This window comes from Miscanthus floridulus, chromosome 18 (genome assembly GCF_019320115.1).
Source record: "Miscanthus floridulus cultivar M001 chromosome 18, ASM1932011v1, whole genome shotgun sequence".
NCBI classification, from domain to species: domain Eukaryota; kingdom Viridiplantae; phylum Streptophyta; class Magnoliopsida; order Poales; family Poaceae; genus Miscanthus; species Miscanthus floridulus.
Genome location: NC_089597.1, coordinates 66,434,475 through 66,458,547, shown reverse-complemented (window position 1 = coordinate 66,458,547; position 24,073 = coordinate 66,434,475). Strand labels below are relative to the sequence as shown.

General features: G+C 50.6%; 1 protein-coding gene and 1 pseudogene across 1 annotated transcript; one reads left to right on the top strand and one right to left on the bottom strand.

The window, feature by feature from the left end:
* The first annotated feature begins 274 nt into the window (after positions 1-274).
* On the top strand, positions 275-13,028 carry LOC136520059 (tRNA(adenine(34)) deaminase, chloroplastic-like; annotated as a pseudogene).
* Positions 13,029-18,112: 5,084 nt separating this feature from the next.
* On the bottom strand, positions 18,113-19,434 carry LOC136523979 (secreted RxLR effector protein 161-like). The gene is made up of 2 exons (XM_066517474.1): positions 18,838-19,434; positions 18,113-18,127 (listed from the first exon to the last, which is right to left on the bottom strand). The coding sequence occupies exons 1-2, from the start codon at positions 19,432-19,434 to the stop codon at positions 18,113-18,115; spliced, it is 612 nt and encodes a 203-aa protein (XP_066373571.1).
* Positions 19,435-24,073: the final 4,639 nt, after the last annotated feature.

Genomic DNA, 24,073 nt, shown 5'->3' with positions numbered 1-24,073 from the left:
TGTGCTTCTTTGGGCCTAATACTTGCATGACAACTCAAATAGTCAGGTTCCCCAACGGGTAACGAGGACGGATAAACAAGGAACGTTTCCGTACCCGCTATACCCGTCGGGTATGGATTCTTGCCCATTTAAATACCCACTGGTAAAAATATGATCCCATCCCATCTCCTAATGAATCAAATACCCGTCGGGTATCGGGTATGGAGGGCCCGTTGCCATCTTTAGTCTATACTCCAGCGGTCGCCGGAACCGGAGACACAAGGCAGCAGCCGGTGTCCGCTGCCAATCCTCTTTCCGCTGCCATGTACAGTCCCTACTCCGCCGCCGCCTTCGCGCTGAGGGCCGCGAAGCCATCCTTGCACGCCCATTACTCCTACTCCTACTTCTACTACCCACCTTCCCCCCTCTGCCATCGCGACGACGCCGACGAGCACCGCCACCACTACCACAACGAGCTCATCCCGCAGAGCCCGTATCTCGCCCCACGCTTCTTGCTCGACGGCTGCCTGTTCCGCCACTCGGCCCACCTCCTGCTACTTTCCGCGCGGCTCCGGCCCCCGCCGCCGCACCCGTATGCACCCCGATGCTGCCGCCGGCGAGCTCCCATACGATGTTGCCGCGACGGCGGTGGTGGAAGGCAGATGGCTGGATAGGTCTGTTGTCAGGTGGAGGCGCGCGGGTGCCGTTGCTGTGGGAGTGGCGCTGGGAGGCCGGATCTTAGGGCGGTCCGCCGGCGATTGAAAGCGCCCGAGTGCCATTGCGGCAGCTCCGGTGGTGGGGCCTTGCTTAGAGCTGGTTGCGTACGGCGGGATGTGCCGAGGTTGGTGGGGAGGGCGATGCGGCAGGAGGTGTGGGAGTATGAGGGCGGGCAGTGGCTGCACGGAAGGTCTTCGACGGAATGCCTTGATGATTGGGAGGAGGAAGATGAGGATTGCGGTTATGGTCAATTGGAGGTAGATGGGATGCGTTTCAGTAGGAGATGGGAAGATGATGATGTTGATGATGGGGATGGTCATTGTAGGGTTTGCTGTTGAAGGGCCTAGAAAGCTATTACAGTGGTGAGGAGGTGCACAGTGGTCGGCGTAGAGAGAGGAGCGATCTTGATGAGGGCCGTCACAGTTTCAGAGATTCTAACTGGAGGCAGCGGCAGCAAAGTGAGTACTATGATGATGAGGATGATCTTGACTTTACGCGGCGAAGGCATAGATGGGAAGGGAGGAATACGATGAATTTTGTATCCAATGATGCAGTTGACACAAGGAATGTTGAAACTAGAAGGTACTGTGATGATGGCAGGGAATATAACCGCAGAAGAGAAAGGAGGGATTTTAACTCTGATGATGTGGCCGATGTCAGGAGGGCTGGTCGGTATGCAGAGGATGTAGGAGGATTTGATCGGAGAAGAGAGAGTAGGGATTTTGAGATTGATGGTAAGGTTGAGATGAGGAGAGAAGGCAGGCGCCATGGCAATGACCACAGATATGTTTCACGGTACCAGAGAAGAAGTGAAGATACAGATGGAGAGGATGTTTCACTCTTGAGATCACGTCATTGGAATGACAAAGAGATTGAGTACGACGAGCAAGATCTTGCTGACCGAAGGTACTACTCTGGGGTGAGATCTCAAAAGTCTGCAGGAGCATCTTCATTGCATGAGGATGATTCAAAGAGGGCTTCAAATTTTAGGAGCACATTCGATGCTAGACATGACAATGTAGGTCGACGAACTGAGCAGATATCTGAAGAGAGGGACCGACGACGTTCAGCTGTTTGGTCAAATGATGAGAGAGAGAGATATGATTATGATGATGCGCAGTTTGTGAGAGTAAGAGATTCTAGGATAGGAAGACAAGATGACAAGTTTATAACTGAGGATGATACTAGGTTTACATCCACTTCAAAGAACACATCCATTTTAAAGCACGGTAGCAAACATGATCAGCAAGCTGCAGTACATAAGGATGGTTCAAGGAACAGCTCACAGAAGATAATGGAGATATCAGAAGTCCAAGATAATAGCACTGAACAAGATTCAAGAGCACAGCGCTATCATCAGGAAGATAGAGAAAACTACGCTAAGAATATGTCATCTTCTGTTCAAAATTCTGTGAAGATGGCTAGTGATAGTAGAAGACAAGTTGATCAGCATAGTGAGGTGAATCAGAACTTGGTCTCAGTCACTGATTCAAGGAAAAACTCAGAGAACCTCAATGTAACAACTGATAGCAGTCGCAATGTCAGCAGGGCCTCTCACTCGCTGAGAAATTATAATGAAATAAACCAGACAGATATTGATGACAGTTCTACTTCCTTACAGAATATAAATCATATTACAAGAGATAAGAAGAGGATTGTAAACCAACAAGTGATACATGAAGCAGATATAGACGTGCAGAATATTACTGATAGGATTACGGATCCTACCGCGTAGATCACGGAGTCTGTAGGGATGAGAGGGAGGTGGAGCAGGCTGGGAACCTCGCTGCCGGCGGCTGGACGCCGTGGTGGAGGATGGGCGGCTGCTGCTGTAGCCCTAACTTTCACGCGGCTACAGTAGCGGCGGCACTGTTCACGCGTGAACAGTAGAGGCGGCTAGGGTTTCTCCCGGCTCCCTGAGGAAGCCGGAAACAATAATATGTTTCTGCTTGCTCTCCCATCGTTTTACAATTCATCTATATATAGTTCTTCTAAAAATAGGAAACTGATTTGGCAATAGCCAATAATTCTAATATAGATAATTATCATGGGCCCTAAGCCCATGCACCAGGCGCCCAGGTCAGCCACCCGTGGGCCTCCTTGCATACTGGACTCCGGTCATAACATCTCTCCCCGCCTGCAAAAACAGCTCGTCCTCGAGCTGGAAGTCGGGGTAGTCAGCACGAAAGTCGTCGAGGATCTCCCACGTCGCGTCATCTTCAGGAAGGCCATTCCACTTGATCAAAATGCGCCAGACCCCGCGGCGCTGCTGGACGCGCAAGGCACGCTCCGGAGCCGGCAGCACCCGACCGTCGTGTACTAGAGGAAGGTCGCCTGGAGTTGGTGGAGAGTCGCCGCGATGCTGCTTCAGGAGGCCAACATGGAAGACGTCATGGATGCGAGCGCCCTCCGGTAGCTGTAGACGGTAGGCGACTCGACCGATGCGTTCGAGGACGCGGAACGGCCCGGCCCAACGGGGCCCCAACTTGCGCTTGGCGCGCGGGTCGAGGGACTGCGTGGTGCGGTGGAGAAGGCGTAGCCAGACCCACGAGCCCACCTCGAACTCCACGTCCCTGTGGTTGGCGTCGTAGTACTTCTTGGACAGCTGCTGAGCTTGAAGGAGCCGCTGACGAACCTCGGCAAGCATCTCGTCACGGCTGCGGAGGAGAGTATCGGCGGCCTCCGTGCGGGCCGTCCCCGGCCTGTAGGGCAGAATGGGCGGTGGAGAGCGGCCGTAGACGACCTCGAAGGGCGTAGCGCGGAGGGCGGTATGGAAGGAAGTATTATAGCAACACTCCGCCCACGACAGCCAGTCCACCCACGCCCGAGGCCGGTCACCTGTCACACAGCGCAAATACATAGCAATCACCTTGTTGACCACCTCGGACTGGCCGTCCGTCTGAGGATGAAAGGCGGTACTCATGCGGAGCTGCACGCCCGCCATCTTGAAAAGGTCCCGCCACACATGGCCAGTGAACACGGGGTCCCGGTCGCTGACGATGGAGAGGGGGAACCCGTGCAGGCGCACAATACCGTCGAAGAAGGCACGAGCGACCGATGTGGCGGTGTAGGGGTGACCGAGTGCAATAAAATGCGCGTACTTGGAGAAACGGTCGACGACGGTGAGGATGACTGACTTGCCCGCCACCTTCGGCAGCCCCTCGATGAAGTCCATGGAGATATCTGCCCACACTTGGGAGGGCACGTCGAGGGGCTGCAGCAGTCCCGCCGGCTGCAGCGTCTCCGTCTTGTTGCGCTGGCACGTGGTACAGGAACGCACCAAGTCCTGAACCAGCACCTTGTCCCGCGGAACGTAGAAGTCGGCGCGGAGGCGATGCAGCGTCTTCTGGATGCCCTCATGGCCGGCCGCATGGGCCAGCAGGAGCACCTGGTGGCGGAGATCCTCATGGTCCGGCACATAAACGCGAGAGCCATGGAGGAGGAGCCCGTGGTCGAGACGCCACGACTCGCCGAGCTCGCCGGCCTGCAGCTGCTGCAGCAGCCGTTGGCCGTCCGGCGCTAATGACGTCGCGCGCCGAATGTCCTCCAGGAGGGAGAACGAGGGCCCTGACACGGCCATAGCCGCCCCGGGGGCTGAAGCAGCCGCGTCGTCCGCAACATCGCGGCGGGACAAGGCGTCTGCCACGACATTCAGGCGTCCCGGGCGGTACTCCACCGTGAAGTCGAAGCCGAAAAGTTTACTGATCCACTGGTGCTGAGGAACGGTGGACAAACGCTGGTCAAGCAAAAATTTGAGACTATAATGATCAATGCGAACCAGGAAGGGCCGCCCCCATAGATAAGGGCGCCAATGGCGCACCGCCTGCACCAATCCGATCAGCTCGCGTTCGTAGGCGGCGAGCTTGAGATGTCGAACTGCAAAGGGCCGGCTGAAGTAGGCGAGGGGTCCTGCGCCCTGGTGGAGGACGGCGCCGAACCCCGCCCCCGACGCGTCGCAATCGACCACAAAGGTCTCGTCGAAGTTCGGCATCTGCAGGACGGGCCCTGTGGTCAAGGCGCGCTTGAGCGCCTCGAAAGCTGTAGTCGCTTCGTCGTCCCACAGGAACGCGTCTCGCCGCAAGAGACGCGTCAGCGGGGCAGCGATGATGCCGAAGTCCTTGATGAATTTCTGGTAGTATCCCGCCAGGCCCAAGAAGCCACGGAGGGCCCGGGCGGAGCGGGGCAGCGGCCATGCAGCCACGGCGGCGACCTTGTCGGCGTCCATGGCGACACCGCCCTCGGCTATGACATGGCCCAGATAAGCCACGGACGGCGCCCCAAAGGAGCACTTGGAGCGCTTCAGATGTAGTTGGTGCGCTTGCAGGGCGTTGAGGATGATGTTGACATGCTGCAAGTGCTCGGCCCACGACGAGCTGTAGATAAGTATGTCATCGAAAAATACCAGCACAAACCTCCGGAGGTAGGGGCGGAGGACGTCGTTCATCAAGGCCTGGAAAGTGGCCGGGGCATTGGAGAGCCCAAACGGCATGACAAGGAACTCGAAGTGGCCATGGTGGGTGCGGAACGCCGTCTTGGCGATGTCGTCGGGGTACATCCGCACCTGATGGTACCCGGAGCGGAGGTCAAGTTTGGTGAAGAACCTCGCCCCGTGCAACTCATCCAGGAGTTCGTCGACCACCGGGATCGGGAACTTGTCCTTGGAGGTCTTCGCGTTGAGAGCACGGTAGTCGATGCAGAAACGCCAAGACTGATCCGCCTTCCGCACCAAGAGAACGGGCGCGGAGAACGGCGACGTGCTGGGCCGGATGATGCCCTGCGCCAGCATAACTGCGCACTGCCGTTCCAGCTCGTCCTTCTGCAGCTGGGGGTAGCGGTAGGGGCGCACCGCCACAGGGGCGGTACCGGGCAGCAGGTGGATGTGGTGGTCATAGGGACGCGCCGGAGGGAGCCCCGTGGGTTCCGTGAAGACGGCGGCGTGCTGCTGAAGAAGGGCGTCCAGCAAGGGCATCCGGGAGTCCGGTACCATCGCGGCGAGCAGCTGGGCAGAGGCGGCCGGTTGGGGTGCAGACGCGCCGGCCACCCCCTGCCAGGTGATGCGGCGGCCGTTCCTCCAGAACGATAGCGTGAGGGCCTCGCAGTCCCATAGGATGGGTCCCAAGGTCCGGATGAAGTCGAAACCGATGATGAAGTCAAAACCGCCCAAGTTGAGGCCAACGCAGGTGACGGCGAAGTCCTCGTCGTAGATGCGAATGGGCACGTTGCGAGCAATACCCTCGCAGGGCATGCGGTCACCATTGGCCACCGTGATCCGCAGGTGGTCACCACCGGCCGGAACTAGGCCGAGGCGACGCATGGTCTCCCCGGCCACGAAGTTGTGCGTCGACCCGGTATCGAGGAGGGCGAGGAAGCGTTCCCCCTTGATGGTGACGGGCAGCAGCATGGAATTAGCCGCCCGAATCCCTGCAACAGCCTGAAGAGAAACCACGAGGGCGTTAGCGGCGGGCGGCGCGTGGGCGTCCTGGTCGACCGGCAAGCCATCCTGGGTGGCGGCTGCCGGCTCGTCGTCGAGGTAGTCGTCGCCCTCTAGGTAGAAGAGCCACTGGCACACATGGCCGCGAACGTAGGGCTCGTCGCAGTTGAAGCACAACCCCTGACGGCGACGTTCCTGCTGCTCGGCAGGAGACAGGCGACGAAATTGGCGCACGGGCGGGGCTGCGACGGCCCCCTGGACCGGTGGGGGCACGGCCCCTGCCACGGCCGGGGCGACGTTAGGGGGGCGCTGCTGCTGTTGTGCCCAGGCCGACCGCTGTGGTGGTCGGACGCCGCGCGCTGGTGGTGGAGGCGCCGGCGTATACGCGCAGTCCTCAAAGGCCCGCGCTAGGTACATGGCGGACTGGAGATCCGGCGGCGCACGCATCTGTACCTGCTTCCTGATGTGGTCCGGGAGGCCGCCCACGTACAACTCCGCCTTTTGGCGAGCGGAGAGGTCGCGGGCATGGCAGAGCACGGCATTGTAGCGCTCTGAGTAGTCCTGCACAGTAGAGACGAAGGGGAGACGGGCGAGCTCTGCCAAACGGGTACCCATAACCGGCGGTCCAAAACGGAGTGAGCAGAGGGCCCGAAAGCGCTCCCATGGTGGCATCCCCTCGTCTTGCTCCAGGGCATAATACCATGTCTGCGCTGCACCGCGCAAGTGGTAGGACGCGAGCCAAGTCCTAGACGAGACCGGCGTCTGTTGTCCCCTGAAGAACTGCTCGCACTGGTTCAACCAGTTGAGGGGGTCCACCGAGCCATCGAATGTCGGGAACTCCAGCTTGTAGAATTTGGGCCCGGCTTGGGCGCCACCCAAGGCGAACGCCGCAGCAAGGCCGGGGTCGACCACCCCTGTGTACTGGCCGGCCGAGGGTGGAGGTGCTCCCTGGAACAGCGGTCCATCTACCCCCCCATAGAAGATGTCGCCGGCGGGGGGCAGGGAAGAGGCGGCGATCGTCGATGACGGAGCCGAAGGCGCTGGCGTAGAGGAGACGGCTGTCGAGTAGAGCGGCGCGGAGGCCGCCATCTGGGTCTGCAGCCAGGTGGGCAACGGCGACGGCGAGCTTGGCCACTGCAGCTGATGGAGGGGAACGCTGGACCCCGAGTGCGGCATGCCGTAGGGGTAGGACACCGCCGGAGCAGACGGCGTTGGTGTGGAAGATGCGGTCGTCGGCGGAGGAGCCGGGAACGGCGGCGGCTGCCGTTGCTGGACGAGGCCGTTCCAGGCAGCCCTCATCTCCCGCATCTCGCGCTGGATGTCGAGGACGACGGAGGCCAACGCATGCAACGTGAGGGGGGCCCCGGAAGAAGCCGTTGCATCGGAGATCCCAGAATTCACGGAGGACAGCGGCGCGGTGGGGGTGACGGGCGGCTGCGTGGTGGCTGTAGGCAAGGGAAGCGACATCGTAGCCTGGGAAGCTGATACCAGATTGATAGGATTACGGATCCTACCGCGTAGATCACGGAGTCTGTAGGGATGAGAGGGAGGTGGAGCAGGCTGGGAACCTCGCTGCCGGCGGCTGGACGCCGTGGTGGAGGATGGGCGGCTGCTGCTGTAGCCCTAACTTTCACGTGGCTACAGTACCGGCGGCACTGTTCACGCGTGAACAGTAGAGGCGGCTAGGGTTTCTCCCGGCTCCCTGAGGAAGCCGGAAACAATAATATGTTTCTGCTTGCTCTCCAATCGTTTTACAATTCATCTATATATAGTTCTTCTAAAAATAGGAAACTGATTTGGCAATAGCCAATAATTCTAATATAGATAATTATCATGGGCCCTAAGCCCATGCACCAGGCGCCCAGGTCAGCCACCCGTGGGCCTCCTTGCATACTGGACTCCGGTCATAACAATTACACATGTTGATATTTCGAAGGTCCATGCTAGTGATACTTCTACATCTAGGAGTTCACAAAGTCACTTGGAAACTAGATCAGACATGAACTCATCTTCCAGTATGGATTTCATTAATAGAACAAGAAGCCAGGAAAAAGAAGGGTACCAAAATAAGATCTCTGCTAATGATAGTGCCATGGTTAGGGGTTCACAAAGTCATCTTGAGACTGGATTGTATGATCCGTTTCACTCAAAGCCATCAACTAATATTGCTGACAACAAAAGGGAAAGTCAAGAACAAGCTGAACTTAATATTGCCAATGCTAGTAATGCTGTTGTAGCTAGCACTTCAGGCAGTCATCTCCAAATCAGAACTGATGACCCATGTCAATCACCTTCAGCTGTAGCAATTGGCAGTATGAAAGAACAAATTGATTTTGCTAAGATCCATGCTAGTGATGCTACAGTTAGCAGTTCACAAGGTCCTGTGACTAGAAATGGCAATGAAGTTCATAAGGCATCAACTGTACATTGGTCAAGGGAGAGACAAGGCAAGAATGGTCAGCAAATTACACAAGTTTCTAATACAGAACAAGATGATGAAGCAAGAAGTATTTTTCCTGAATCCTCTCAGGATACACATCATAACATGGATTTGATCTGGCAGCAGGCAGACACCAGCAGGATCTCTGAGGATAAAAACATTGCTGGTTTGCTCATAGAAAGCACCGAAAAGGCATCATCTATGACTAATGTGGATATGGGACAACAAGCAGCAACAATGGGAAGCTATGAACAAGAAGTAAGGACTAAGGAGTGAGACTACTGCAGGAAGTAGTTTACCAAGTGGTTCAAGTGCCAGACAGTCTGTCAAGGAAAGCATGCTAGAATCAGCTGCTCGATTAGAGAAATCATCTACCTTTCTTGTTGGACGGTTTGTTGATGAGCTCCAAAAGGGAGTCTCAGATGCAGACGTTACTTCAACAAAGAAAAATGAGAAATCCATAGTGGAAGGTATAGCAAGCTCATCACCAAGGTCTAGAACAAAAGGACCAGCAGATGAAATGTGGGATGTCCAGAGTACTTCTCAAGAGACCTTGAAGACGGCCAACAAGGAGGAAGGTTCCTCAGCTGATGGAGCTACCAATTCTGCCTCTCAGACACCCAAAAATGAATCTGCTCTTGCTAGGAAAGTCCACAAGCCACTCTGGGCTTATGTTGCTGATATAATCTGTCTTGGATTTATTCAACGTGGTGACTCCCATGATTCTAGTCACAAATCAGTTAACAAAAGTTCATCTAATAATTCTCAGAGCACAGAGGGTTGGCTTTCTAGTCAGGAACGTGATAATGATGGCACAAAGAAGAAAAATGGCAGTACCAACGCAAAACATCAGCAGTTGATAAAGTTGCATGGTGGTGAACAAGAATCTGGAGTGACTTCAATATCAAATGAGGAATATTTGCACACTGGTACGCATGGTTTGCAAATATCAGAAACTGTTATTGAACCTCAAGTAGGTAGATCTGAGGGAGACTTGTTGCCTACAAGTTCTATGGATGATCTACATATATCAGGGGAGAGAATAAAACAATCAGATGTTGGTGAATTACCCAAAGGAAATAGCATAGATGATAGCACTCCAACTTTGCTAGATATCACGATAGGACATTTACCCGAACACAAAACTGCTACTTCCAGGATCACAACAGAAGGTTCTGGTGAGTTTTTTACTGGGAAAGGAATGTTGACTGGCAGCTCTTCTGTGACCATCAGTGAAATGGAAGCTGGTCGCAGTGGTGATGGAGCTGATTGGATATATGATCCTTCAGGTGCTATAACTCCTAATCATGATCCTCAAACGCAAGCAGTAATGCCACATGAGAATACCTCAACTGGTATCCTTGGACCACCAGTGTTACCTGTGGGAGTTTCTAAAAGTTTTGAAGAGAAGAATGTCGTGCAAGAGGCCCCGCAAATTATTAAAACAGGAGGGAAAGATACAGAATTGAAAAGGAGAATGTTTCAAAGAAATAAACAGGTATTGAAGGATACATTTGATGAATGGGAGGAAGCATACCAGCGTGATGCTGAGCAGAGAAAGGCTGATGAGTTATTCATGAGGGAAGCTTTACTTGAAGCCCAGAGAGCTGCAGATATTTGGGAGGTACCCGTTGGAGCAGTGCTAGTACAGAATGGCGAAATTATTGCTTGTGGTTGTAATCTGTAAGTTATATCATATATCATATTATATAGCTAAGCATAAACTTAAAAATTGAAATATTTATTTTGCTAATTGTTCTATGCCCTGCTTGTATTCAGAGTTGAAGATCTCAGGGATTCAACTGCGCATGCTGAAATTGTTTGTATAAGAGAGGCTTCTAACAAACTCAAGACATGGCGCTTAGCGGTATTATTTCACACCCATAGCTTGCTGTTTTGCGTAACTGTAGAAGCATTACAAAGTATATCCCTTCATACTTTATCATTTATCTTTTGTATAATATCTTTATTTGTCTTTGTGAGATCATCTCAAACTGGTTATGGCACTTGAGATGGATAGCTATCAAATTGATAATACAGGTACTTACATGCTATAGATATTAGTTCATAGATATGGGCTTGTCATGGCCTTAGGCTTTGCTCAATGTTTGTTTCAGTTCACATTACTTTAAAATTTATAATTCAGAAGGATATTGCTTTTCATCTTCATAAGGACACCACGAACTATCTTTCTTTGTATGCCTTTTTGAAATAAAAATCCACTTTACCCCGCACAAAGCGGGAGCTCTCTGCACTGGGTATGCCCTTTTTTTTAAGTGTAGAACTTTCTGACCACGAATGCACAACATTTTTATGAAATCTTTTGTGTTCATGGTTTATGTATGTATTAATTTGCTATTTTAGAAATCTCCTAATCTAAAGTATTGCAGGATACAACGCTTTATGTGACTTTGGAACCTTGTGCCATGTGTGCTGGCGCTATTCTTCAAGCTAGAATCGATACTGTGGTATGGGGTGCCCCAAACAAGCTTCTGGGAGCCGATGGAAGCTGGGTTAGGTATGTGATATACCATAGTTGGAATTTCATAGTAATCTGTACATAATCAGATCTAGGGCCCTGGTTATGGGCATTGCTGCTACTGCATGCAGTGAACGCTCACTGCAACCTAGTGGCAGATGCCAGTGAAGTGACGGCCTAGTTAAGAGAAGTTGAAGTTAGTCTGTTGATTTTTTTTTATATAAAAATAGCATATGCTACACCAAGGGTAGCTTTTATGCTCTTACAGCTCACTATAAGATCAGTTAAATTTTTTGTTAGATTGAATATGGAAATCAGTTAAAAATATTGAAGCGCTGAAGTGTCCCTGATGCTGTTCAGTTCCTTTATTTTGACCAACCCTTGATAACCCCATCTAGAAACAAAAGCAATTGAGGGTTAAACTATTCTTTTTCGCTTCTGCAATCAGTTTAGTGTCAATCAATTATTATATGCATTAGTTGACTAAAACAAATGCCCATGGTATACTGTAGTGTTTATAAACAGCTGCTGGTTTGTCAATGATCCGCACCGTGGGCTGTTCATTGTTACTATATGCCTTGTGTGCAAATCAAATCGATGCATATTCTGGTCCTCAATGTTTAGATGGAAACTGTATTTGTACACAGAGTTTGTATACAAGGATAGCCCCAATTAAAATGGAGAGGGTTTCCCTATTCCATTTGCTTTTGTTGACCCAACATCATTGACACATCATGATGTTAGAAAGCTCAAGAAGAGCTGCTCACACACTTGTTTTACAGGCTGTTCCCTGGGGATGGACAAACAAGCACTCTGGATTCAACAAACCAGAGCAAGGCCGCAGGGCCTGTCCACCCTTTCCACCCGAAGATAACCATCAGGCGTGGTGTGCTGTCGGCCGAGTGCTCAGAAATAATGCAGCAGTTCTTCCAGCTGAGGAGGAAGAAGCAGCCACAGTCACCACCCCAGGCGCACCGCCATGGGCACCACCATCCTGTCAAGTTTTTCAGCAAGATGCACCACATGTTCGGCACGATATTCTGTTTATAGCTTTGGCTCTCCTTTTTTGGCTTCCTAACTTTCGTATTATGAAAGTGTGAAAAATGCATTTCTTTCTGTGCAATTAGTGTTTTTTCTACAGAGGTGGCAGGTACCGTTTGTATTGTGAGAGATAAGCGGAACAAGCGTCAGCCGTGGTATCTTCTTGTGCTAATAAGGGCTGTAGATGGTATACCACTATGAGCACACCAGGTCTTCGTGCTCAACGACTGAAGAAGGAAAAGAAATGGTGCGCGAAGTACGTTTTCTGTTATGGTTGTTTACCTTACATGCCAAGAGTAAAAAAGGACTGAATGCTCTGTTCCATTCGTCGTAATGTGCAGTACATATACAACAGGCTGAGGCTGGATCGGGGATTCGTGGGCAATAATCAGCCGATCACTACGGATCAAAACCAGATAAATAGGAGTACCAGCATGGACATAAGTGTGGAGTACTCTTACGTCACTAAATTCCAGCGGCGCTCCGTAGCCTGTCCACCTTAGAGCAATCTAGTAGGGCGCCAAAAACTGTACAATAGGATCTCTACTTGAGCTCCGAAATTTAGGTGGACACACAAATCCTTCCTAGAGACTCCATTTTTGGTGCTCTGACCTAGGCCCCCTAAATCACCGTTTAGACGGTTACTCCTATGATAAGCATGGCAATTTCAAAAGGAGGCATAGTGCATGCTCTGGTTTGGCCCACTAGACCAATCCGGTGGTAGGCTGATCCTCTCTGGTGGCGGCTGTTTTGCTTCACGGTCGGACTGGTGCAGGCGGCGGTTGGACACCCGATCAGAGACTGACGTGTGGGGCCTTCCACCGTCATTAGCCGTTGGAGGCATTTTAGGTGACCGTTGGCGGTCTAGTGATTGGACTGTTCGGCCTAGTGGTCCAACCGTCGAGCATGCAGAGGCATGAGTTCAGCCCCCAAATGGCTAGTTGGAGGACTCCCTCTATAAATAGATGAGGTGGTCGACCATTGGGGGGGGCTTGGCACCTTGGGGACTTTGTGTCTATCCTTTGTGGAGCGTTGTAGCCCACTAACTCGTGATTGGTAGAGTTCATATGTCAAAGTGAGTGAGTGATTCTTAGTGCATTGCATATTGAGCGATTGCATCAAGTAGCACTAGGTGTTTGTGTTGCAAGCCGGATTGTTTATTACTCTTGGAGGTTACCACCTCCTAGACGGCTTAGAGGCTTGTCTTCCATCGTAGCATGCATGGAGGTTGTGCGGTGCTCCAGAGAGACCGCATTGTCAAGGGTGTTGTGCTCGCCCAGCTGGAGATCATGAAGAGCAACTCTAGTAGAAACGAGGTGTGAAAAGCGCCAAGTGGTCCAGGTGGACCAAGTATTAGAGTTCTAGTTGTGAGCACTCCCTTTGGTGAAGAGGTTTAGCTTGTGGGCTCACCACTAGCAAGAGGATCAACGACAGCCTTGGGCTTGCCTCAACGTGGATTAAGTGGTTGACAAACCACCGAACTTCGGGATAAAAATCGCGTGTCAACTTTGCCATGTTGGTTTGAATATCCCTATCACTAGCTTATATTTACTTGTTCATTACTTGTGTGGTTGCTAACTTGTGTAGTTATTTAGTTGCTCTCTTGTGCTAGTTAGCTTGTGTAGCTAAATAACTTAGTTTAGCTTGTGTATCTAAGTAGTTGTAGCTCTCTAGTTGTGCTTGTGTAGTGTAATTAGTGAGTAGTACTAGTGTAGCTTGCTTTGTGCCTGTGCTCACTAGTATGTGTAGGAGCTTCTAGTGTGCTTAGTTGATTAGTGGCATTGGTTTATGTGACCTTCTAACTCTTGCTAACTAGAATTGTTAGGTGAGCGCCCTCTAGCACAACACCTTAGTTTAACTTGTTTAGGACCCTTTATAAGGTGCTTGTGAACGTAGATAGAGGGGTGGAGTTAAGGTTAGACTGAAGTTTAATTCCACATTTCTTTTGGTTTAAAGTAAGGTAGAGCCGAAACAATCGTTTCTTAGTGGAGTCGTCAAAAAGTATGTTGACGTGAATATTGGTGCCACACCTAAAGTGCTAGAACGCATGGGTTGCAAAAGGATCGAAGAATGCAACGACAACTATCATGCTTACACGATGAAAAGAGGCATGGTTTACAGGCAAACTAGCAAAGGATATCTACCGGCTATCGCGCTTACGTTATGAAGAATGACTAGTTTCTAGACAAACTAGCAAAGGAGCCATTGAAGCTCTTGCCTGGGTGAGACCATGTTTGAGTAAGGATGTCATCAGTTTGCCCTAAATCAGTCAGCAAACCTAGGGCGTCACCCTTGGTTATTGGATCAAGAGATGAACAACAATACGGTGGTTGGAAGAGAATAGGACAACAGAGGTACAAAGTAGATTGATTTGTGATTTGGTCGATTGTGTAGGGATTACCTCAATCGGCTATGATCCTCTAATATATATAGATGGTATAGTCTTATCCTAGTATAGAAATCCTTTTTCAAAAGAAATATGCAAGTTTCCAATGAGATATCGGATAATAAGCAGTTCTCGTTAAATTAGATTAAAGTTGGATTTGGACAGCCAAAACCAGCCTAGCCTCGCAGGTAGGCTGGAGAAACCGGCCTAGGCCGGTTTTGGCTATTGCCAGCCGGGGAATAGGTCGGTTGCTAAACCGGCCTAGGCCAGTTTTTTTCTAGAAGTTGTATATTCTATCCAATTTTGATTCTTTTCAATTGTATTTGGTTTCTAATCCGAATTGAGACTACTCAATTATTTTTCCGTTGAGGATTGTGGATAAGCAACTTCTCTAGATTTAGGCAGGAACTGCCGTTTTCGATCGTTTTCCTCTGCCATGTTGATACTATTTTGTCTTCTTGTTGCCAGATACGGGTTATGTTTAAAGATATATGTAATGTAAAGCTATTTGTAACCTAAGGTCTACACAGATTCATCAAATACACAGCATGTAGGCTGCTTCACGTCCCTCTAAGGCTTTGTTCTGTTAGTTAGGATTGCAGCCAGGAATCATTTCAGCTCATCAAAGGTTATACAAATTAGACAAGCAATCCAACTAGGAATAGTTCTAGGCCACCAATCCCTAGGAACTGAACAGGCCCTTAATGAAAACGTGCCCAGGCACGATTCGCTAAGAGCGTGCCAGACCAGAAGTTGCGAACATATTCTTCAGCAATGGATATCCAAACTTTTATCAATTCTGCCAGTACTGCAGTAGTTAGCACATGTTCGATCCGCACGATGAAAATGGCTTAAGAAGCTATATAAACAGTATAAAACAAGAAATCCCAAAACTGTCGATTGGACATTCAAGATATATTTGGGATTATTCTAGGCATATTACATTTGTTCTTGCACTTAGTGTGTTGTAGTCTGCAAGGGATTTGAAAAGCGAATCTCCTTTACACAATAGGGTTGGGCAAATCCTTCAATGATCATGTAAAGTACCTATGCACAGAATTGTTACAAAAAAAAATCTAAATCTAAATAAATAGAAAAAGGCAAGGAATTTATGATCAGCAATCAGCAGTCAAGTGAAATTTGCACAATATAGACTTTTAGTTGTCAAAGGAAAAATAGTTTATTCTATGGCATATTATGGTCATGACTTTACTCAATTATCATGTCCGGGAATTTATCGGATGAATTGTTCAGACTTCAAACAGACTACGCCATTCTGGTAGCTATATATCTTGTTTGACATCAACAATATCAGTAATTCCCATTCATTATCTTCAAATAGCACTGAAAAATTCTGAGAACAATAAATCCGTTTATACTCAGTATATTACACCTGATCTTGTAATCCCGTTAGCATCTCCGGCAGGGAACAAATGCAGCATGGAGAACTACTGGCAGCTCACGTGGACTGTCGAACCACCTACCAGTAACTAATGGTGTTCATGACAGGAAGCTGCCCATGGTGGTTCTGGAAGAATAGATGCAGTACATGATATACACTGGTCGAAGGTTCTTAATAGTACATCATCTAATAGCATCTAATGAAATGCAATTGGTTTGCATCCAACTATGAGAAAGAGTAGGGTATAATCTTCACAAGGAACAGATTCTTGTATGTAGTGGTCTTCAAAAGAATTTCTGCTTTTCAGTATTGTATGCCTATGTGCACTAGAGCTTATTAGACAGGAGATTAGGATGTGATAATAAAGAGATAAAAAAAATTATGTCACTTTCTTAGCTGTTTAAAGCAGTATTGCTACATTTTGTCATTACTAAACAATGTCAGAATCTGAACTTTTTTTGAGAATCCTATACCACAACAACATGGACGATGAATTCATACTGTCCATCTGTTAGTGTTGGCAAATAATCAGAAATATATTGGGCGGCGTCATAGGGCCAAGGAAACTGAGGAACATCCTGCCGACCAAATTTGATACCCACAAGCAGGCATATCGGTTTGCATCAGGTAAAGTGGCATTTTGGAAGAACAGGTTCAGATATGCTGCCTATTAGGACAACACTAACCAAAGAAAGCTACTGATTTGCTGTCTACTTTCTTATCTAAATTTTTTGCTTTGATATCATTGGATTTTCATACCAGATAATAGGCAGAGATTGGTTAAAGTTGGTCTTTAATTCGTGAATGAAATACTTTATTTATACAGAAGTATCTTCCCTTTCTTGTTTTCCTATCAGATGCCATCTCGTTAGGCCAAAAAAAGAGAGATCCAATTGAACTCTTGATTTTTGCAGAATGCTGCTCAGTTGAAGTATCACTCATCTTGATGAATACTTACATGGTAAAAGAAATATCTGATATATAAAGTGGACAAAGGAGACGTTGCGCCGCGTCGTTCACCATCATTTCAGCTCAATTCTGGAAACCTGATACTTTGTTGAAAGGAAAAGTGGCCACACATCAACACTTCAACTGGTCACTGATGTCATAGTTTGCCTCCAAAAGTGTCTGAAGAACATGGACAAGCTAGCTAGCAGCTACTTGTCATAATGTCATGGCTGGTAAATACAGCATAGCTGAAACATGTAGTTCTGTTCGCTTGAAGCACTAACTGCAAAGAATGCATCTATACCTGTTAGTCACAAGTGACTTTGGAGAATTATGGTGAAGTGATTAGAGGAGGTACGCTAGAGACTTGAGGTCGTGAGTTAAAACCCCCGTGGCCACAGGCGTGTGTATTTCGCACAAAAGATCACGTGACTTGTGATGATCGAGCCTGCATGGTGGGGTCTTCTTCGGATAAAAAAAATTAATCTTGTTTTTTTTTGTCCGATTTGTGATTTCTAGAAAACGATTTCTAGGACTGTTTTCTTGTGCCCAATTTGTGATTTCTAGAAAACAATTTCTAGGACTGTTTTCTTGTGCCCAATTTGTGATTTCTCGAAAACGATTTCTAGTCCGGCTAGATTTCTAACCGCCCCAATAAATCATTTTGTAGAGGTGGCTCGTGTTTCCAGCTGCTCCTACAAATCGATTTCTAGAAATGGACAAGTAGAGGCCTCTGTAGAGGCTTACCAGCCGCTTCTACAAATCCTTTAGTTAGTAGTGTTTCCTTCATAACAAATCCTTAAGGTAGTAGTGTTTCCTTCATCACTCTAAAGAAGTAGTTGATATATCTACTGGCCCTCTGATCTTCATCAAGAAAACAAGAATATCTAGCACCAAAAGTAGAGTTGCACATGGCCTTAGACAAGAATATCTTGCAGGTGTATAAAGATGAGATAGCAACCAAATCCATGATATGTTCTTTTGCAGGGTGTAGTGGGGAGAACAGAAGGCATGCTACTCAGTCCAGCAACAACAATTCAGTAGAGACTTCGCTCAATGGAGTGATTGGGTCATATCACTCATAACATGTCCGAAAAGATACAGTTGCATCTTTTTCACTTGACTGTCGAATTTTCTCCCTCTGTTAATCTGAAACAATTGATGATCCGTCTTCGGGTTGAGGACACATGTGCTAAACCCCAATAATAAGTAGGCGAGTAATGTCCATGTGACTTTGACTATCACTTTACCATGAGGATATGACTACTCTGAGATCACTATCAGTCACGCTAATCTTCTTTCTTCTAAAAAAGATTTACCAACAACTTTTGTTACATGATAGAATTTGTTATATGACTCGACGTACTACATCCGAGGAAAAATATTGATCTTTTCGAGGACTCCCAGCAGTTTAATTAAACGATTTTGTTGGGCCCGAGATTTCTCGCACGGGTGAGCCGACCGCTCACCGGCGTTCTCGCACACACTACGGCTAGAGATAGAAGAGGAAGGGAGAACAAAGCGCACACACACACATAGCACAAGCACCAGCGTTGGTCGGAGCTCTGCAGAGGAGATGGCAAAATTGAACTCTCTTCACTGAGTTGCAGTAGGAAGCTATATATACAACTCTACCCATCTAATCCTAGCACACAGACATGTCAGACTGCCATGCTGCTACAGTGACTAGATGTGACAGCAGGGCTGACTTTGACGTCTGCCCCTGCTGTGGCTGCAGTGCGGCAGGGGAGTCTTTCGGCGCCTGCCCCTACCGTGGTTACAGTGCAGCAGCAGGGGAGGCTTTTCGGCGCCTGCCCCTACCGCGCATACAGAGGGAGAGCAGCAGATTACTTTATAATTCTTTCCCTAATCCTACTGCTAACCCTAGAACCTCCACCATGCCAATCATCTTCTTCAGCTCCGTGAACCGAAGACGGTCGAGCGGCTTGGTGAGGACGTCCGCGAGTTGCCGACCAGTTTCGACGAACTCGATGACGATCCGTCCTCCATCGACATAGTCCCTGAGGAAGTGGAACTTGACGTCGATGTGCTTGCTCCGGTCGTGGAGAACCGGATTCTTTGCGAGGGTGATGACGGGCTGGTTGTCTACCATCAGTGCTGGTGGGTGAGCTTCCACACTGGTCAGCTCGCCCAGCAGCCGGTGCAGCCACACAGTTTGGCACGCCGCTATGGCCGTCGCCACGTACTCTGCCTCGCACGTGGACAGCGCCACCACCTTCTGTTTTAGCGATAGCCATGAGATTGGAGCTAACCCGAGGAAGACAAGCACGCCAGAGGTGCTCCGCCATCCATTGATGTCCCCTACCATATCTGCATCGCTGAACACAGTGAGCTGCATCCCACTTCCGCCGGTCTTAGGGAAGACGATCACTTGATCCACCGTCCCCTTGACGTAGCGCAGCAGCTGCTTCACCGTGGCCCAGTGATCCTCTCGGGGATCCTTCATGAAGCGGCTGACATAGCCCACGATGAACGCAATGTCCGGCCTCGTATGGACAAGGTAGCACAGACCGCTGACGATGCTTCGATAAAGTGTTGCATCTACCTTCGCCGTGGTACTGGCCTTCGTCAGCTTCAGCCGCTCCTCCATCGGAGTCACGCACGGCTTGCACTCAGCCATGCTGCTTCGCTCCAACAGCTTCGAGGCATACATGCTCTGACCGAGCATGAGCGCCTCCTTCCCCTGTCTCACCTCAATGCCGAGGTAGTAGGAGAGCGCGCCGAGATCGCTCATTTGAAAATGAGCCACCATCTCACGCTTGAAGCTGTCGATGTCCTCCACACGCGCGCCGGTGACGATCAAGTCATCCACATACACATCGATGATGAGCTCCTCCTTCCTCCGTCACCGCATGTAGAGTGTGTGCTCGGTTGCGCACCGTGTGAACCCAAGCTCGCCCAGCATGGCGTCAAGCTTGTCGTTTCACGCTCGCGGGGCCTGCCGTAGCTCGTAGAGCGCCTTGCGCAAATGGAGCACCCTGTGCTCCGCTCCCTTGACGGCAAAACCCGGAGGTTGCCTAACGAAGACCGTCTCCGCCAGCTCACTATTGAGGAATGCCAATTTTATGTCTAGGTGATGGACGCGCTAGTTCTTCGCTGCTTCCAAAGCCAGCAACAGTCGGATAGACTCCATGTGCGCTACCGGTGCAAAGACTTCATCGAAGTCGATGCCCTCATGCTGGACAAAGCCTCGGGCGAGGAGGCTCGCCTTTGTGCTTGACAATGGTGCCGCGCTCGTCCCGCTTGACCTTGTACAACCACTTCAGGCCGATTGGACAACATCCTAGAGGTGGATCGATGAGCTCCCAAGTCTCATTTTCCTCGATCGCCTTCATCTCCTCCAGCATCATCCATCGCCAATTTGCATCGCGCTCGGCTAGCATGAACGTGGGTGGTTCCTCTGTACTGACGAGAAGCAGCTCTAGGTCATTGAGCAGCTGACCCACCAGGCCTGAGGACCCTGTGCCACCGACGATGTCATCCAGCCTACAGAACCGCACCTCCTCACCATCGTGGAAGGCATCCACAAACTCGGTGATGTCGCTTGGAGGTGAGGTGAACTCGATCGGCGTCGATGGAGTCCCCTGTTTCGCCGGAGTGGTCGGCACAGCACCTGGAGTGCTTGGCACCCCGGCTGCAGTGCTTGGCACCACTCCTAGAGTGATTGGCACCACTGTAGGAGTGCTCGACACCAGTCTTGGAGTGGTCGGCACCACTTCAAGACCTCTCGGCTCTGCTATGGGAGCGTTTGGCACCCGTCCTGGAGTGGTCGGCACCACTGCAGGACTGCTCGGCACCACTCCTGAAGTGCTCGGCACCCCTCCCGAAGTGCTCGGCATTGTCCCAGGAGTGTTTGGCTCTGTTGCTGGAGTGGTCGGCACCTCCTCTCCAGCGTCTCCACCACCGTGGATGACCAAGTGCTTGACGACGAAGGTGCTGGTGAAGCCGCTAGCTTCCCCTGTGCTCGGACTGTCCTAGTCCCAGGCCGCCTTCTCGTCGAACACGACGTTACACGAGACAACCACCTTGCCTCTGTGTAGGTCATAGAGCCGGTATACCTTGGTGCCCTCCTCATAGCCCAGGAGCACCATCAGCGTGCTCCTGTCTTCTAGCTCACTGAGGTGAGGCTTGGTGTTCTTCACATGGCCGACGCAACCAAATGTCCTAAGAAAGAACACATTCGGCTTGCGTCCATGCCAAGCCTCGAAAGGCGTCTTTCCCTTCAGGGCCTTGGTGGGTGCGCGGTTGAGGATGAACACCGCCGTGGTCACCGCCTCTCCCCAGAACTTTGTCGGCAAGCTTTTGGCCTTCATCATGGATCGAGCCACGCCGACCACCGTCTGGTTCCGCCGCTCCACCACACCATTCTGCTGTGGCAAGTATGACGTGGTGTGGTGTCGCACCACACCCTGATCCGAGTACGTAGCGAACTCCATTGAAGTGAATTCGCCATCGCGATCAGTCTGCGGCACGTGTAGCTTCTTGGCGCTCTCTGCCTCCGTGCACACCTTCAACTTCTTGACCGCTTCCGCTACCTTGGTCTTGCTGGTCAGAAGCTGCAGCCACATGAACCAGCTGCAGTCATCCACTAGCAGGATGAAGTACTTGCGCCCGCCGTGTGTCGCTAGTGTGATCGGCCCATAGAGGTCACCATGGACCAGCTCGAGGGCCTCTGCCGCGCGGTACTTTGACGTCTTTGGGAACGACAACCTTCTTTACTTCCTGACCAGGCAGCTATGACGCAGCTCGTCTACGTGCTCGATATGAGGTAGCCCAGTCACCATCTTCTCCAGCCGACCAAGAGCATCAAAGCTGAGATGGCCATACCGGGCATGCCACAGCCATGGCTCCTCCATGTGCCATGCAACCAAGCAGATGGGCTGCTCCACCTTCAAGTCGAGCAGGTATAGCTGGTTTTGGGACCTCTTCACCTTGGCAAGAAGCCGCAACTCCCGGTCCCTGATCCTGAGGACGCTATCCTTGATCAGTACCTCGCTGCCACGCTCACCCAGTTCGCCAATGCTGATGATGCTTGAACACAACTGAGGGATGTAATATACATCCATCAGCGCACAGTGCTTGTCATTCTGGCACCTAAAGATGATGGTGTTGCACCCTCAGATCGCCATCCTTGAGCCATCATCGAACTTCACCGTGCCGGTCACGTTGTCATCAAGCTCGGAGAAGGCTTCCTTGGAGTCCATCATGTGGTTGCTGGCACCAGAGTCTAGGTACCACTGCTGCTCCTGCTCGTAGCCCACACATCCAAGGTGGACTTGGGCGCGTGGTTCATCGAGGTTGACAGCCTTCAGAGCCTTGCCGTGACCTTCCACCGCCATCACCTTTCCCTTCTCCTTGGCCTCAATGTCGTGCAGTGCACAGAACGTCGCCATCAGGAGAGTGGCCTCATCATCCTCATCAACCTGTGCTAAATGAGCCTCAGTCTTCTTCTCCTGCTTGCGATTTGGGCACTCCTTTGCCTAATGGCCCGTCTTCCCGCAGTGCCGGTAGACGTTGCGGTCGACCTTCTTCTTCTTTTCCAAAGAAGCCTTGCCGTGGCGCTTGCCGTCGCCACCGCGGCTGGAGGAGGCTTCTCTGGACTTCTTCATCTGGGCAGCCCACTCCTCCTCTATCAGCAGCAGCTTGCCGCTGTCCATCGTTGCTGTGGCCTGCTCCATGCACTCGTCCAACGCCCACAGATGGTCTGTCACATCCTCAATGGTGAGGGTGGACAAGTCCAACATCGTCTCTATGGAGAGAGTGATCTGGATGTAATTCACCGGTACGGAGTGGAGGTACTTAGAGACCGCCTCTTCTTCGTCGATGGTGACGCCGTGGCTCCTCTGTTTGCTGATGAGCGACTACAGGTGGAGGGAGAAGTCCTCCACCGACTCACCATCTTTGAACTCGAGGTTGGCGTACTCCTGCTTTAGCAGCTGGGCCGTCGCCTTCTTTGCGCTGTCGGAGCCGACGCGCGTCGCTACAATGGCCTCCCACACCTTCTTCGCAGAGTTCTTCGCCCTCAACGGCTCCCTGTCCTCCGCTGGCACAGCAACGAGGATAGCCTCCAACACTGACATGTCGTCTTCTTCGTTGTCGGTGCCCTTGTCAATGGCATTCCAGAGCCGTCGGGCTCTAAGCTTGACCTTCATGGTCACCGCCCACTCGCCATAGTTGGTGCGAGTCAGCGTCGGCCAACTAGTGCCGCTGACCTCCCGCACTGTGTGCATGATGACCTCCTGTCGTGTCTGGGCAACCACAGCAGCGCTGCTGCTGTCGTCCATCTCTAAACCATTCGTCATCGACAGCGGTTATTCCGACGATGGCGCTTGTACGGCTCTGATACCAGTTGTTGGACCCGAGATCTCCCGCATGGGTGAGCCGACCGCTTACCGCCGTTCTCGCCCATACACTATGGCTGAAGGTAGAATAGGGAGGGAGAACAGATCGCACACACACAGCACAAGCACCAGCGTTGGCCGAAGCTCTGCAGAGGAGATGGCAAAACTAAACTCTCTTCACTGAGTTGTAGTAGGAAGCTATATATACAACTCTACTCATCTAATCCTAGTATACAGACATGTTAGGCTGCCATACTGCTACAGTGACTAGATGTGACAGCAGGACTGACTTTAGCGCCTGCCCCTGCTGTGGCTACAGTGCGGCAGGGGAGCCTTTCGGCGCCTGCCCCTGCCACGGCTACAGTGCAACAGCAGGGGAGCCCTTTCGGCGCCTGCCCCTGCTGCGCGTACAGAGAGAGAGCAGCAGATTACTTTACAGATTTCGTACCGTAACAAATCTAATATTTCCGTTTTATTTGACGGCATCTTAGTTTTTTCGATAAATTAACAACTACTGGGAATCCAGAAATCTAGTTATATGGCAAATCGATATGTCATTCTTGATGGTTGCCTTGTTAACCATTGGGGTGCACCCCTTTTGGCTGCGAGGGCACCTCTCCATGAAGCACCGGAATATCCCATCAAATATTCTCTGAGAGGTCACACTGATCTAAAGTTTTAAAGAGCTCTCTATGGTCTACGGGCTCAATGAATTAGATCCTAAGATTTGCACTGCTTTGCTTTCACTGTCACTAGTGCAGCGATGTAGGAATGCATGTAGCTTGATGATATCTTACTGACAGGATTCATTAAGAAAGTGCTTTAATTGATCTTTGAGGGTTAGCAGTCCAAAAGCTTTGTCAAACGTCCTTTATTAAGCCCTTTGCC

Bases quoted from the DNA above. Each gene is read 5' to 3' on its own strand.
- LOC136523979 (XM_066517474.1), bottom strand. From the start codon at position 19,434: ATGGAGGAGCGGCTGAAGCTGACGAAGGCCAGTACCACGGCGAAGGTA.